At 37.0% G+C, this 12,583-nt stretch overlaps 1 protein-coding gene across 7 annotated transcripts in view; it reads right to left on the minus strand.

Annotated features, from left to right (window-relative positions):
• The window catches only part of LOC131436275 (mucin-2), a 486,638-nt gene that overhangs the window by 30,003 nt on the left and 444,052 nt on the right, over positions 1–12,583 (minus strand). For 6 of the 7 annotated variants that reach the window (XM_058604909.1, XM_058604910.1, XM_058604908.1 and 3 more), the window contains 2 exons: positions 4,492–4,704; positions 2,764–4,414 (listed from right to left, as the gene is read on the minus strand). In XM_058604909.1, the coding sequence (XP_058460892.1) occupies positions 2,764–4,414; positions 4,492–4,704 (1,864 nt within the window). The remainder of the gene's footprint in view (positions 1–2,763; positions 4,415–4,491; positions 4,705–12,583) is intronic. The other variant, XM_058604914.1, reaches the window with a different exon arrangement.

Raw genomic sequence — 12,583 nt, forward strand, 5'->3', positions numbered from 1 at the left:
CTTATTCCAATGACAGTTACGCTTTGGTAACAGGTAGACAACTGCCATTTAATTCTTCTAGTGTTAACCAACAAAAAGCAGAAACGCCTTCCAGTTCGTCATCTAACGAAAACAATTTATTAAAAGTTAGATATGCCAAGTCATCTTCTTCATTCGTGGAATTTATTTCATCGCTGGAGCATATTTGCCATTTCAATTCACCGGCGAACAATTAAATTTCTTCAAAGGCGATTTGCAAAAACTCACAAGATATCGACCGAATTTTTTCGTAATAAGGGACTTAAATGCTAAGCATGTTCAGCGGAATTGTAGGCAAAATAACAGTAATGGTAAAATACTTCATAATCAACTCTCTTCTGGTTACTTCACAGTTCTTCATCCCAGTAATCCGACTTGTTTCTCTTCCGTGAAAAACCCGTCTACAATTGATCTGGTTCTAACAGATCAAAGTCACATTTGTAGTGAACCGATTACACATGCTGACTTTGACTCAGATCATCTTCCTGTAACATTCAGACTTTCCAACGAAGCTATAATTAATGCAATTAGTTCTATATTCAACTATCAGAGAGCTAGTTGATTGGATTACAGATCTCACATTTAAAATCATGTGGATCATGAAACTATTTTAGAAAATTCTGCGGACATCGACACAGCAATTGATAATTTGAATCATTACATTATCGAAGCAAGAAATCTTTCTGTTCCCAAAGCTCAAACTAAATTAAATTCTCCTATCATTGATGACAAACTGCTCATTCGGTTGAAGAATGTTCGTCGACGACAATATCAACGTTCTCGCGATCCTGCTATGAAAAACATAGTTAAGGATTTACAAAAAGAAATCAAACATAGATTTACTCTTTTGCGAAATGAAAATTTCGCTAAAGAAGTTGAACAAATTAAACCATATTCTAAACCTTTCTGGAAACTTTCTTAGGTTCTTAAGAAACCTTTGAAACCAATTCCTGTTCTCAAAGAAGGAAATCAAATACTTCTTACAAATGGCGAAAAAGCTCAAAAACTTGCTCAGCAGTTCGAGAGTGTACACAATTTTAATTTGAACGTTGTGAGTCCTATTGAGAATGAAGTCTCACTGAAATATGATCATATTTCAACTAAGTTATCACAAGATGACATTATTGAGACAAATTTTGATGAAATTAAGTCAATTATTAGGAAACTTAAAAACATGAAGGCTCCTGGTAATGAGACTTGGTTAAAATTTTCAACAAGTGTTTTTCATTAGCATACTTCCCAAAAAGATGGAATATTTTCATTTCTGATCTTCCAAATCTACTCGTTGGTTGTCGGAAATCGCTATTCTGTGACGACACAAGTCTGTTAGCCACAGGTAGAAATCTAAGAGTGATCTGCAGTCGTCTACAAAGAAGTTTAAATATTTTCAGTGATTATCTGTCAAAAGGGAAAATTAAACCAAATGCAGCAAAACGCAATTAATTATCTTTCCTCATAAGCCAAGAGCTTTTTTTTCTTTAGCCAATCAATAATCACATCCTCAAATTGAATGGCTTTTAATTGACATGGTCTGATCAAGCAAAATACTTAGGTTCAACGTATGACAAAAAACTCACTTTCAAGAACCTTATTGAAGGAACCCAGGCAAAGTGTAAACAAAATATCAAATTAACGTCTGACGGCCAAACGGAGAGTGAAAATAGACTTCCGATGCGACGTTTAGTGATTGCTGGCGGGGGGTCGCCATAGATATTTGATTATAATTGAACGGCGAGGTGCCCGAGCAAAGCTAAACATGCTCGGTTCTTCTGTTCAAATAGGCTGTTTCGCGTGCAGAGTAGTTTAATTGACGAAACGATTTCCCCGGATAGAAGCTAGCTGCGGGGTCGAGTCCCATCTTTGCGATAGCTTTTTCGTGGTTTTCGTTTCGTAGTTGTATTCGCATGTCATGTTTCAAACCTGTTTTTCTCGTTAAATACTAATCAAATTTAAAATAATATCTATAGTGAAACGATATAGTTGAGCAATGACATACATGACGTTCAATTACCATGTTATAGAGAATTTTTGTTTAACGATTTGCTATATTTATTCTCAGCCAACTGACAGTATTAGAAAATAGCAATTTAAAAAAAATCAACTGATTTGTAAGTTAAATCAATATTTTAATGAAACAATTTTCCGTGTTTCCAGTTTTAAAGTTTTAAAGTTATTATTTCCTAAAGAAGACATAATAAATTAAAAAGCACTAATCACATTTACGTCGAATTTTACAAATTTACGTCTAATTTTCCTAGCAAATTTAAAACAAAAATTTTGTGGAAAAATCAAAGACGTAATATTTATAATTTATTTTTTTTTGCGGATTTTCCAATACTTGAAATAATATTAATTTTTTTCCTCAGTGTATAATGTTTTTGGGACCCCATTTTAATGCAAGAAATAGTTTCCGAGTTACAACGATCCGAACAATTACTGGTTTGCCATACTGAAGATGTGTACAAGGTTTCACCGAAATTAACTTCTGGAGTTGCTCTTATTTAAAAAAAATAATCAATCAATTAATAATATTAATCAATTATTTCAATTAAAGTTTCGATCATTGTTTCAAGAGTGCAAAAACAAAATATCATATTCCATCGTCACCCCAGCCGGAAGACTCACTTGCGCATGCTAGTTAATAGTGTGAAGTTACGATCCTGCGATCGGAAGATAAACCACAGTTCCCCCCCTCCCGGAGGGGTACTGCGGAAGGAAGCTCACTGAACCCGTGCAGGTACTTACTTTTTGCCGCCGTGGTTAGGTTTGACGGTTTGAGTGTTACGGTAGCGGTTAGTTTTCTTCCCATTACCAAAGCTGGCCGCCGGTTGGGTAGCCGGCGGACCGACCGGTTCCTCGGAATCCGACCGATCCTGCAGGTCGTTGTCCTCCTTGACGATCCGATTCTTCAGCCGATTCTTGAAGCTTCCACCGTTCAGGTTGACTCCGGGTCCGCTGAGACGGCGCGATGGCCGCACCAGACTGGAGCTCGGTTGGTTGGCGAAAAGATTCTCCAGCGGAAGCCCAGTGTCCTCTAGTGCCTGCTGCGCCGACGGCGATGGTGTGATGATGGAAGCCGCTTCCGGATTGTATCGCGGCGTTTTGCTCGGATTCGGCGCAGCAGTTTTCAGAATACGCAGGGTTGGACTGGGACTTACCTTCGGACCCGGAGCTCGCTTCGGTTGACCCTCGACTACGGGGGCGGATGCGACGGAGGCTGCGGCTGCTGCATTACCTTGAAATACATGAGAAGTGCTTTGTAGGACTTGGGCATATTTTCCTGAAATGTAGGTGCCGATTACGCTCGTCTCGTGAACCGTCGTGGTCCCATCCTTGACCTTGGTTCCACCGAGCTTGGTGACCAGTCCCGTGGGGCGTGCATTCTTATTACCTTGTCCCCGCTTTCCTTTCGCTTTGGGGGCAGCCGAGGGCACCGCACTGACCGTGGCCGTTGGCTTTAAATTCACTACCCGGTAGGTTTCTTCAACAAATTCCGATGGCTGTCGGGACAGGAAGTCATACTCGGGCTCGGGAGCGATGTTGTTACCGATTTGTAGCACCGGTGCTGGTTCGTCTTCCTCCTCGATACTTCCTTCTTCTTCCGGTTCTTCGTTGTGTTCTGGGTCAGATTCTTCGGTGATTGTTGAGAAAATAATGGGAGAGTGCTCCTTCTGTTGAGCTTCGATAGCAGGTTCGACTGGAGCTTGCTTTGGTTTTGGAGATTCGAAAGGCACAGTTTTCTTTTCCTCTACGATCTTCAGTTCTTCATGCTGCTCTTGGTGTTCTTCCGTTTCTTCGTTTTGCTCTTCATCTGTGATAGTTTCATGTACTTTTGATTGTTCTTCTTCTTCTTCCTCCTCTTCCTCTTCTATATCTTTCTCACTCTGGTCAGGTTGCTCTTCTGCTTCAGGTTGTTCTTCCTCCTGTTCATCTTCCTGTTCCTCTGCGTGAACTATTTCCACTTTTGGTTCGGGTGTAATTATTTCCTTTTCCGTTGTAATGTCCACCGTTGCCGTCACCACTTTAATGATCGGTGCTTGCGGTTTCACCACTTGCACCCGGACGGGTTCCTGTTTTTCCTTTTCTGCCATCACCAACACGGCTTCGGGTTCCGGTTTTACCGGAGTAACTTCGACGATTGTGATTTTTGGTTTCGGTTTGCCGACTGGCTTCGCTTTGGCCGGACTGATTGTCTTTTGGACGAACTTAACGGGAACGTTGGGTTTCACGATGAACGGCTGCACCACGCTGACCTTTTCCTTGGCCTGAACTGGCAGGATAACCGTTTTGCTCGGTTTGATTTCCTCGGCTAGGGTCGCGGCCGTCGTCGTTGACGGAGTAGGCGGGGGTGAAGTTTCGATCACCGGCGGTGGAGCCGGTGTCGTTTTCGGTGGCTCTGGAAGTATACGATGTAGAATCGGCTCGAACAAGAACTACAGAAAACGTGTAACGAACGCGCTTTTCCAATCTTACCTGTCACAGCTGGTGCCGAACTCTGGGGGGAAAAGATCATCACCGTGTTACCGATGGTGGTGGTAAAATCCAGGAATCCATAAACGGTTTGCGTAACCAGATAGCCAGGGTTGTTTATTTGTGTTGGGACGACGGCTTGAACACCGGCGTTGCCATTTGGATTGTAAACGGGACCGTTACCCGGAGTGTAAACAGCCGAGTTAACGAACAGTGCTGCAAAGAAACGAAAACAAAAGAAAACACATTTTAATTATCAACTCTGGAAACAAAATCAACGGCGGCGAGCTAACACTGCTAACTAACTGCTTGTAATCAATTATCGTCATTGATTGACTTTTCCGCATCGTCGGTCTCACTTTTCCCGGAACTCCCCGGCAGCTATCAATGCTTGTAATATTGAACTCAAACAACGAAACGATGCTCCGTTCGAGCACTAATAAAATCGGTGTCATATTAATGTTTTATGCAAAGAGCTGCCAGCGTTGATGATCCTTTACTTCGGTACCAGCCAGCAGATAGAAGAAATAAATGCCGGCAGACGGCAGAATGTCGAACAAAACTCCGACTAAGTTCTAATTATTTACTCAAATATTGACGGTAACGCTTTTGCATTCTAGTTTACTTGACGACGGAGCGCGCCAGTTTTCGTTCAATCGGTCTCAATCAGAGAACCCTTCCGATTCCGAGTACATCCGATGGGGAGGAGAATCTCCTTTCGAGATTGATTTGAAAGCGCAGACGACGAAGGTTTTGCCTGGATGGAAACTACGCGACCGGTTTCTTCGCTGATGAAAATTACAAGCAAATGGATTTGCTCTGGTTAGTAATAAGCAAACATTACTGGATTCGGTTTGAATGAAGATTTGATTCAATGAAGGACGGCGGGTTTACGTAACCTTCTTTTACGTTAGCTCTTTTAACGAAACTCTTTTTACGAATAAAATCCCAAATAATCTTTTTTTTACCACTCGGAACGACCGAAATTAGCTCTGCGCCTAATTCGTATTACTGTTTTTGAATTAGTTGATTTTAGGAACAAAATTTCCAAAATAACAATTTAATTAGTTGAAATTCAGAATTTACTTTGCTGATAAAAACTCTTGTTTTTAGAGAATATGTTTAGTTGGCGAATATCCTGGACACAAACCAGCAAAATTTCAATTTAGCATGAAATTCTCATTGTCAACTAATTTTGTGATTGAAATAAGAAAATTTTACTCTATTTATCTGTCACCTTCATTATAGAAAGACAGCACAAAGAAAACAAAAATGAATTTGGTTTTATTTACAAGTTTGTTAGCCAAAAACTCATGAAAAGTGTCAAAGCAAAACAATCCATTAAAAAGCTAAAAAGGACAGTCTTATTGCAACTGCTTGCAAATTGTTTAGATGTTTTTTCGCATTTGTTATGATAGATCCATTTTTAAATTTCTAAACCGATATGTAAAAATGTCGTAAGCTCTTAGTGAAAAGTGTATTTGTTCAGAATTGGTGCGCATTTGGAGCGATTGTGCGTAATAATATTTCTACGTGGAACAGTGAAGTGAGTTTCGAATGTTGCATTCTAATTGTATACGTCAATCGAAGTTTTTTGTTTCTTCTCACCTTCCAGACTACGCCGTCTTCGCGAAGTCGAATGAAGAAAACAGCGATTTGGAAGAAAAAATTAATACAACATCGTATGCATACCTGCCAATTTAAAAAAGACAAAAGAGACTGAAAAATTCTTTTCGCAAGTAGTGTGCCATCTAGTGGCTAGTAGTCATAACGGTGTTAACGTTTTTTCGGTAACACTACGCCATATAGCTGCAAATTGCAGAATCCAATTCATCCATTTATGTTGATTGAAAACAACATTTTATTTCTCTAGTTCAACTAAAATATTAGTTGAATGGAAATGGAGTGTGACTTAGCTAAGAAATGACAGCACGTTTGATAGGTGAATTCAACTAAAAAATAGCCATTTCAACTAATATTTCATTATTATTAAGGGAATGAGAATTTAAAAATCTGAAACAGCAAAAGTTAGATTTTTTTAGTTGTCTCCAAAAAAACTAACTAAAATCAGAGAATCAACAAATTTTTTCGCCAAAATGCAGATTTCGGTCTTTCAGTGCAAATAAACTATAATGTAATGTAAACTATTTTCACGAACATATTTCGTAAAAAGAAGTTAAAAAATGAAAACGATTTCCGGGTCATTCTGCAAAACGATTCGATTCATTCGTAAATTCAAAATTAGTGACTTCCGGTTAGGTGATATTCCGTTAAAACCTTTACAATATGGGTATTTTCGGAACGGATTAGATACCTACACATTAAATCTGTTCCGAAAATACTCCTATTGCAAGGGTTTTGAAAGAATATTAACAAACCGGAAGTCGCTATTTTGGACTTTGGAACGACCCCAAACATTTTGTTTCTAGAACCTATTCATCAAATCCGTTTTCAAGGGTTTTCAAAAGATATCAATAAACCGGAAGTCGCCAACTTGGATTTCGGATCGACCTCAAACATCTTTTTTCGGCTAAAATTCATAAAATCCATTCCGAAAATATCCATATGATTAGATTTTAAAATATTCACAACACAAACTGTTTTTACGAAGTAAATTCCAAATAAAGTACACTTTTCTTACGAAAAAAGTTATCGCTATTTGAGATAACTTTTTTCAGAAGTAAAATCCAAATAACGTGAACTTTTTTTTAACAAACTAACTCGATTTATGAACCCCAGTTTAGATCGTAAATTGAGGTTCCGGTGTATATTGGTTTTGTTGCACATCTTAGAATGGGTTGCAGTGGAATAGAGAGAGAGAGAAAAAACTGGTACGTATGCTAGTACTGTGTACAAAAATTGATTAGTTCCTAAATGACCACTACCAGAATCGGCCAGTATATACCGAAACACGTGTTCGTTCGGCACGCCAACTAAGACGTAGTACTTTGTTGTTACATTACATTCAAACTGGATCCTTGAACCCTTTGTAGCTTTCTTCCGAACCCAAGTATATCGAAATCGGTTACACCACTTGTATGATCATATCTCCGGAACCAGAAATGCTTGCCATAAGCTTGCCTGGTGAAAATCGCATCTTCTCAAAAATATTCTATGTATAGTAAAATGAAATGTAGTTTTACGTCAAACGGAATAGCATTCGGGAAATACGGATAACTCATGATCAATTCTTTTCCAACCGATTTCGCAGCCTCTTCTTTCATGGTTGGTGCTACGATCCTACTGACACTAAGAACCCTTCCATGTTGGGGCACGAACATACGACAACTGGCTTGTGAGACCTGCGTCCTATACGTTGAACCGTCAACGTATAGGACGCAGGTCTGTCAAATGTAAGGATTTAACAGCACTTGGGATTAGAGCAGGTTAGTTTCAATTAGCTTCAAGCGAGAACGACTTTTAATTCAACTTATTGAATAAAGCCTTTAATTTAATTTCACTAATCGGATTTTTTTTTATTCTTTGGTTAACATAACAAACAATCATTTTGTTGTTAAGAAATTATGCCGGTTTTTACCGACCGATCATAAGCTGGTTGAATTTGTAAATATAAATATAAGTTGTACGGTAAATCTGGGTAGTCACCATGATAAAAAAATAATGTATAAAGAACACAATTTACAATTAGCGTACATATACATATAAAATGGATAACCACTTCGTAAATTTGAAGAGCGAGAAACTTTTCTCAGAGATGACTGAACCGAATTTCACAAACATAGATTCGAATGAAAGGTCTTGTGGTCCCATGCAAAATTCCTGAATATTATTTGGATCCGACTTCCGGTTCCGGAGTTATGTGGTAAAATGTGTAAAAAAATAAATATATGTGTTCTAACTTCTTTCATAGATGGCGCGACCGATTTTCAGACACTTAATTTCAAATGAATGGTCCTTTTGTCCCATGCGTAATTCCTGAATTTTATATGGATCCGACTTCCGGATCCGGAAATATAAGGTAAAGTGTGTTAAAAATTGTATACCATCACTGAAAAGGGCGAAAAACCATGAAAAGTTTTCTAAATCGACCTCAAAACTTCTCCAATCGATAGTTTTTATCAGTAGACGGTTGAAGAATACCACAGTATTATATATGATAGTATGATTGATATGAGAAAGGCACTAGGTGGATTAAAACAGGTTTTTTCTAATATCATAACTTTTGAACCACTCGGCCGATTCTGCTCATTTGGATATGTTGTCAATAAATGCCTATAGTTTTCAGGAAAAATATGCGAATATTGTAAAGTTGAAGTTTGGGTTTGAAAAAATCAATTGTATAACTTTTCAACGGTTTTCATGGTTTGCGACCAATGGGCACTATGTCATTTTATATTTTGTTCTGAAAGCTGAATCAGTTTTACATAACGTATACAAAACTGGGCGAAGCACGATTTTTGTTTTTGAGTTACAATTTTTTTTTTAAATTTCAAGTTTTCGTTGTTTCCGTGTTTTTTCGATTTTCGTCAAAAATAGGTTATTGATAAATTTATAACTTTTGAACCACTCGATAGATTCCTCTAATTTTTGGATATGATATACAAAATGTTTCAGCTTTCAGAAGAAAATATAAAATTACATAGTCCCCATTGGTCGCAAACCATGGAAACCGTTAAAAAGTGATACAATTGACTTTTTCAAACACAAAGCTTCAACTTTACAATATTCGCATATTTTTCCTATAAACTATCCAAAAGTTATCAGTCTCAGTCGAATGGTTCAAAAGTTATGGTTCAAAAAATGTACTTTTTGAAGAAAATCAAAACTAATCGATTGTTTTTATCCACCATAACAAGGAAATGGTCATCCTAATGACAAACTATTATACCAAATATTACGAATTTCTGAGAGATCGTATATCAGTTTCTCATATAATTGTTGTTTTAATATATCAATATAATATTTGTATGTTACAACACTGTGCCTGGATCACATCGATAATACAGAGCATCTCACCAAACCATCTGTTAGAGCTTACTAAACTGTTTGGTAGTTTTTGACAGATCGATGACACTTTGAATTCTAATCAATTTTCGAACTGCTGAACGATAGGTAAACTTTTGGATTTTTCATTGAAAAATGTTTCCAAACTTTACATTTGAAAAGCCATTGCACTTAATTGCAAAAAATGAATATTTAATTAGCTATATTTAGACCGGAAGGGACGACATTGACGACGCGTATCACGGGTTAAGGTTTCGGTGGAAACAGAGTAAACATGTCGAGGAGAAAGAAATAGTGTCTGTTCTCGTTGTTCCATGGGGTTGATTTATTGTACCTGAAAAGGAATGTTTTATGAAAATACTTCGATGTTAAATCAAACAGAATGTATGTTTGAATACATGTTCAAACATTTTTAAATTTTTCGAAAACACTCTTTTACATGGCTCATGTTGTAGATGAAAATGTATCGTATTTAGCTCTGAAGACAAGTGGTGTTTGGTTTCAGAACTAAATGCCATGCGTCTCCGTTTGATGATAATTTGATGGAGACGCATGATTTTTCGATTGATTGATTTGAAGAAGTCAAGTGTAGACTAAGTATAATAAATTGGCGAAACAGAATTATGAGTATTTACAGGAAAAGGATGCTCTAAGCAGCATCAATTTTCAAGATGACGACTTCCGGTTTAATGATATTCCTTGAAAACCCTTATAATATGGGTATTTTTTGAAAGGGGTTTGATGAGTAGATGTCAAAAAATGATGTTTAAGTTAGTTCTGAATTCCAAGATGGCGACTTCCGGTTTATTGATATTCATTGAAATCCCTTACAATATGGTTTTTTTTCGGAACGGATGTTTCTCGAAACCCGTAGCAAAACGAATGTTTTCGGAACGAGTTTAAAGAACAGTTCTTAGTAAACATAGTTTGAGTAATTATGACTCACTGTCGAATAATTTATAATATTGTTACTTTCGGAATGGATTTTACGAGTCAATATTAGGAAGAAAGTTGTTTCAAATAAATTTCAGGAACTTTATTCCAAATTCAACATAATATTAGCTTGACACTTACAATCGAATTGTCAAATAAATACATAAAATGATGAAAATGCTTGGATGTAAATATTTTAAGGTTCATTCTTTGGTGAAAGAAATGTTAATATTTAATTTTCAGTATTGTAGTAAAAACTGTTAAAACTATTGTTTTCGTTATCGTTGACCGATTTCAATCCCTGAACTGTTGATTAGTTTTCCATTAATTTCATTCCGGTAAATCTTCACAGACCCGAATTAGCAACTAAGAGTTCCTCTTCATATCGTTACACTCAAACATCGTTTTCCTACATATACTCATCAAACCCGTTCCAAAAATACCCATATTATAAGGATTTTCAAGGAATATCAATAAACCGGAAGTCGCCATCTTGGAATTCAGAACCACCTCAAACATCGTTTTCCGACATCTACTCATCAATCCCGTTCCGAAAATATCCATATTGTTGTAATTTCCATGGAATATGAATGAGCCGGAAACGGTTTTCATTGTAATCAAAAACCTCTTTTTACGAAATAGGTTCGTAAAAAAAGTTTACGTAAACGGAGGTTTGGGTGTATGAATTTAATTTCGGTTTTTGGGTAGTTTTTATATGCATACCCGGCAACACCCTTTGTTGTGCATCGACTCAAACAATTCCATTGAAACCGTCCTTACTGAAGATTGAGCTCTAGAATGGTTTCTTGTTCCAACAAGACAACGATCCGAAATATACAGCTAGTAAACATATTTTCATGGATCCCGAATCGAAATTTTGAAATGCCCTCCACAATCCCCGGACTTGAAACCAATAGAAAATTTATGATTTATTTTGGATGCAAAACTGAATAAATCCTACGTTAGCAACCAAATATCCATAGTTCGAAGCTCTACAAAAGACGTGCGAACTTATTGACCTGAGTTATTGGCAAAACTTAGTAGGAAGCATTCTCGTCGTCTAGTAGTAGTGGTTTGTGCAAAGGAAGATCATACAAAGTACTAAGTACAAGCCAGTAATCGGAAACATTTAGTCTTTTATTACGTGCAAATTTTTATTCCAATCACTCCGAAGAACAACGATTTTTGAAATGTCATATTTTTCGAAATTTTATTCCTAACTTAAAGGTCCATTTAGTCGTACGTAACCGTAGTTGAACCAGTGATGAAACTGTCGGAAATTGCGAAGGTTACTAAAAAAGACTGTTGTGCAATTTATTCTGGCCAGTGCTGTTCGACTTCTGATACCGGATAATAAGAATAAAAATTTCAAGTTCAAGAGCGTGTTTCTATGCAAGGCGAGTGGAAACTAGCTCAACTTCAGGTCTGGTCAACTAGCTGTATAATTCTTCAATAGTTCAGGTCTGGCGATTTGAGTTCCAAAAAAAATGAATTTGGATGTACAGGACACTCAATACTCGGTTCCGGAAGTACCGGAAATAGTGATCAAAAAGTTGGGAACGGAATTTACTACATTTTCTCAAAGATGGCTGAACCGATTTCCACAAACTTAAGCTTAAATGAAAGGCCCTATGGTTCCATAGGTTGCTGTTGAATTTCATCCGGATACAACTTCCGGTTCCGGAGTTACAAGGTGAAGTGTGTTAAAAATTTCAAACCGTCATTTAGAGCGAAGATGCAAAATGGGAAAAATTCTTCTAAATTTGACTCACAACTGTTTACAAATTAAAAAGGTTATGTTAGCTTATTCCCAAATTAACATTCTAGCTTGTTTTTCAAGTGCGTAAGCGACAAATTTAGTTTAAAACAATCAACAATTTTTGTGGACAAATTTTTTCGAAGATTGCTCAGATTTTTTTTCAAATGTCTCTGTATACATTTTCCGTATACTTGTGAGATATGTCAGTTACTCGCTTAGAGTAACTCTTTTTTTTTCTATTGTTCAAATTAATTTCTAATCCTTGTTATACTGTCAAACTTTGGTTGACATGTTCAAGTAAAATATTAAAAAATCCAAGATAGCGACCTCCGGTGTATTGATATTCTTTGAAAACCACAGTGGTATAGGTATGTTCGAGTATTTTTTCGGATTTGACTAACAGATGCTGCAAAACAATGTTTCAAGTTGTAGCAAATA

The sequence above is a fragment of the Malaya genurostris genome, chromosome 3 (assembly GCF_030247185.1).
Source record: "Malaya genurostris strain Urasoe2022 chromosome 3, Malgen_1.1, whole genome shotgun sequence".
NCBI classification, from domain to species: Eukaryota; Metazoa; Arthropoda; class Insecta; order Diptera; family Culicidae; genus Malaya; species Malaya genurostris.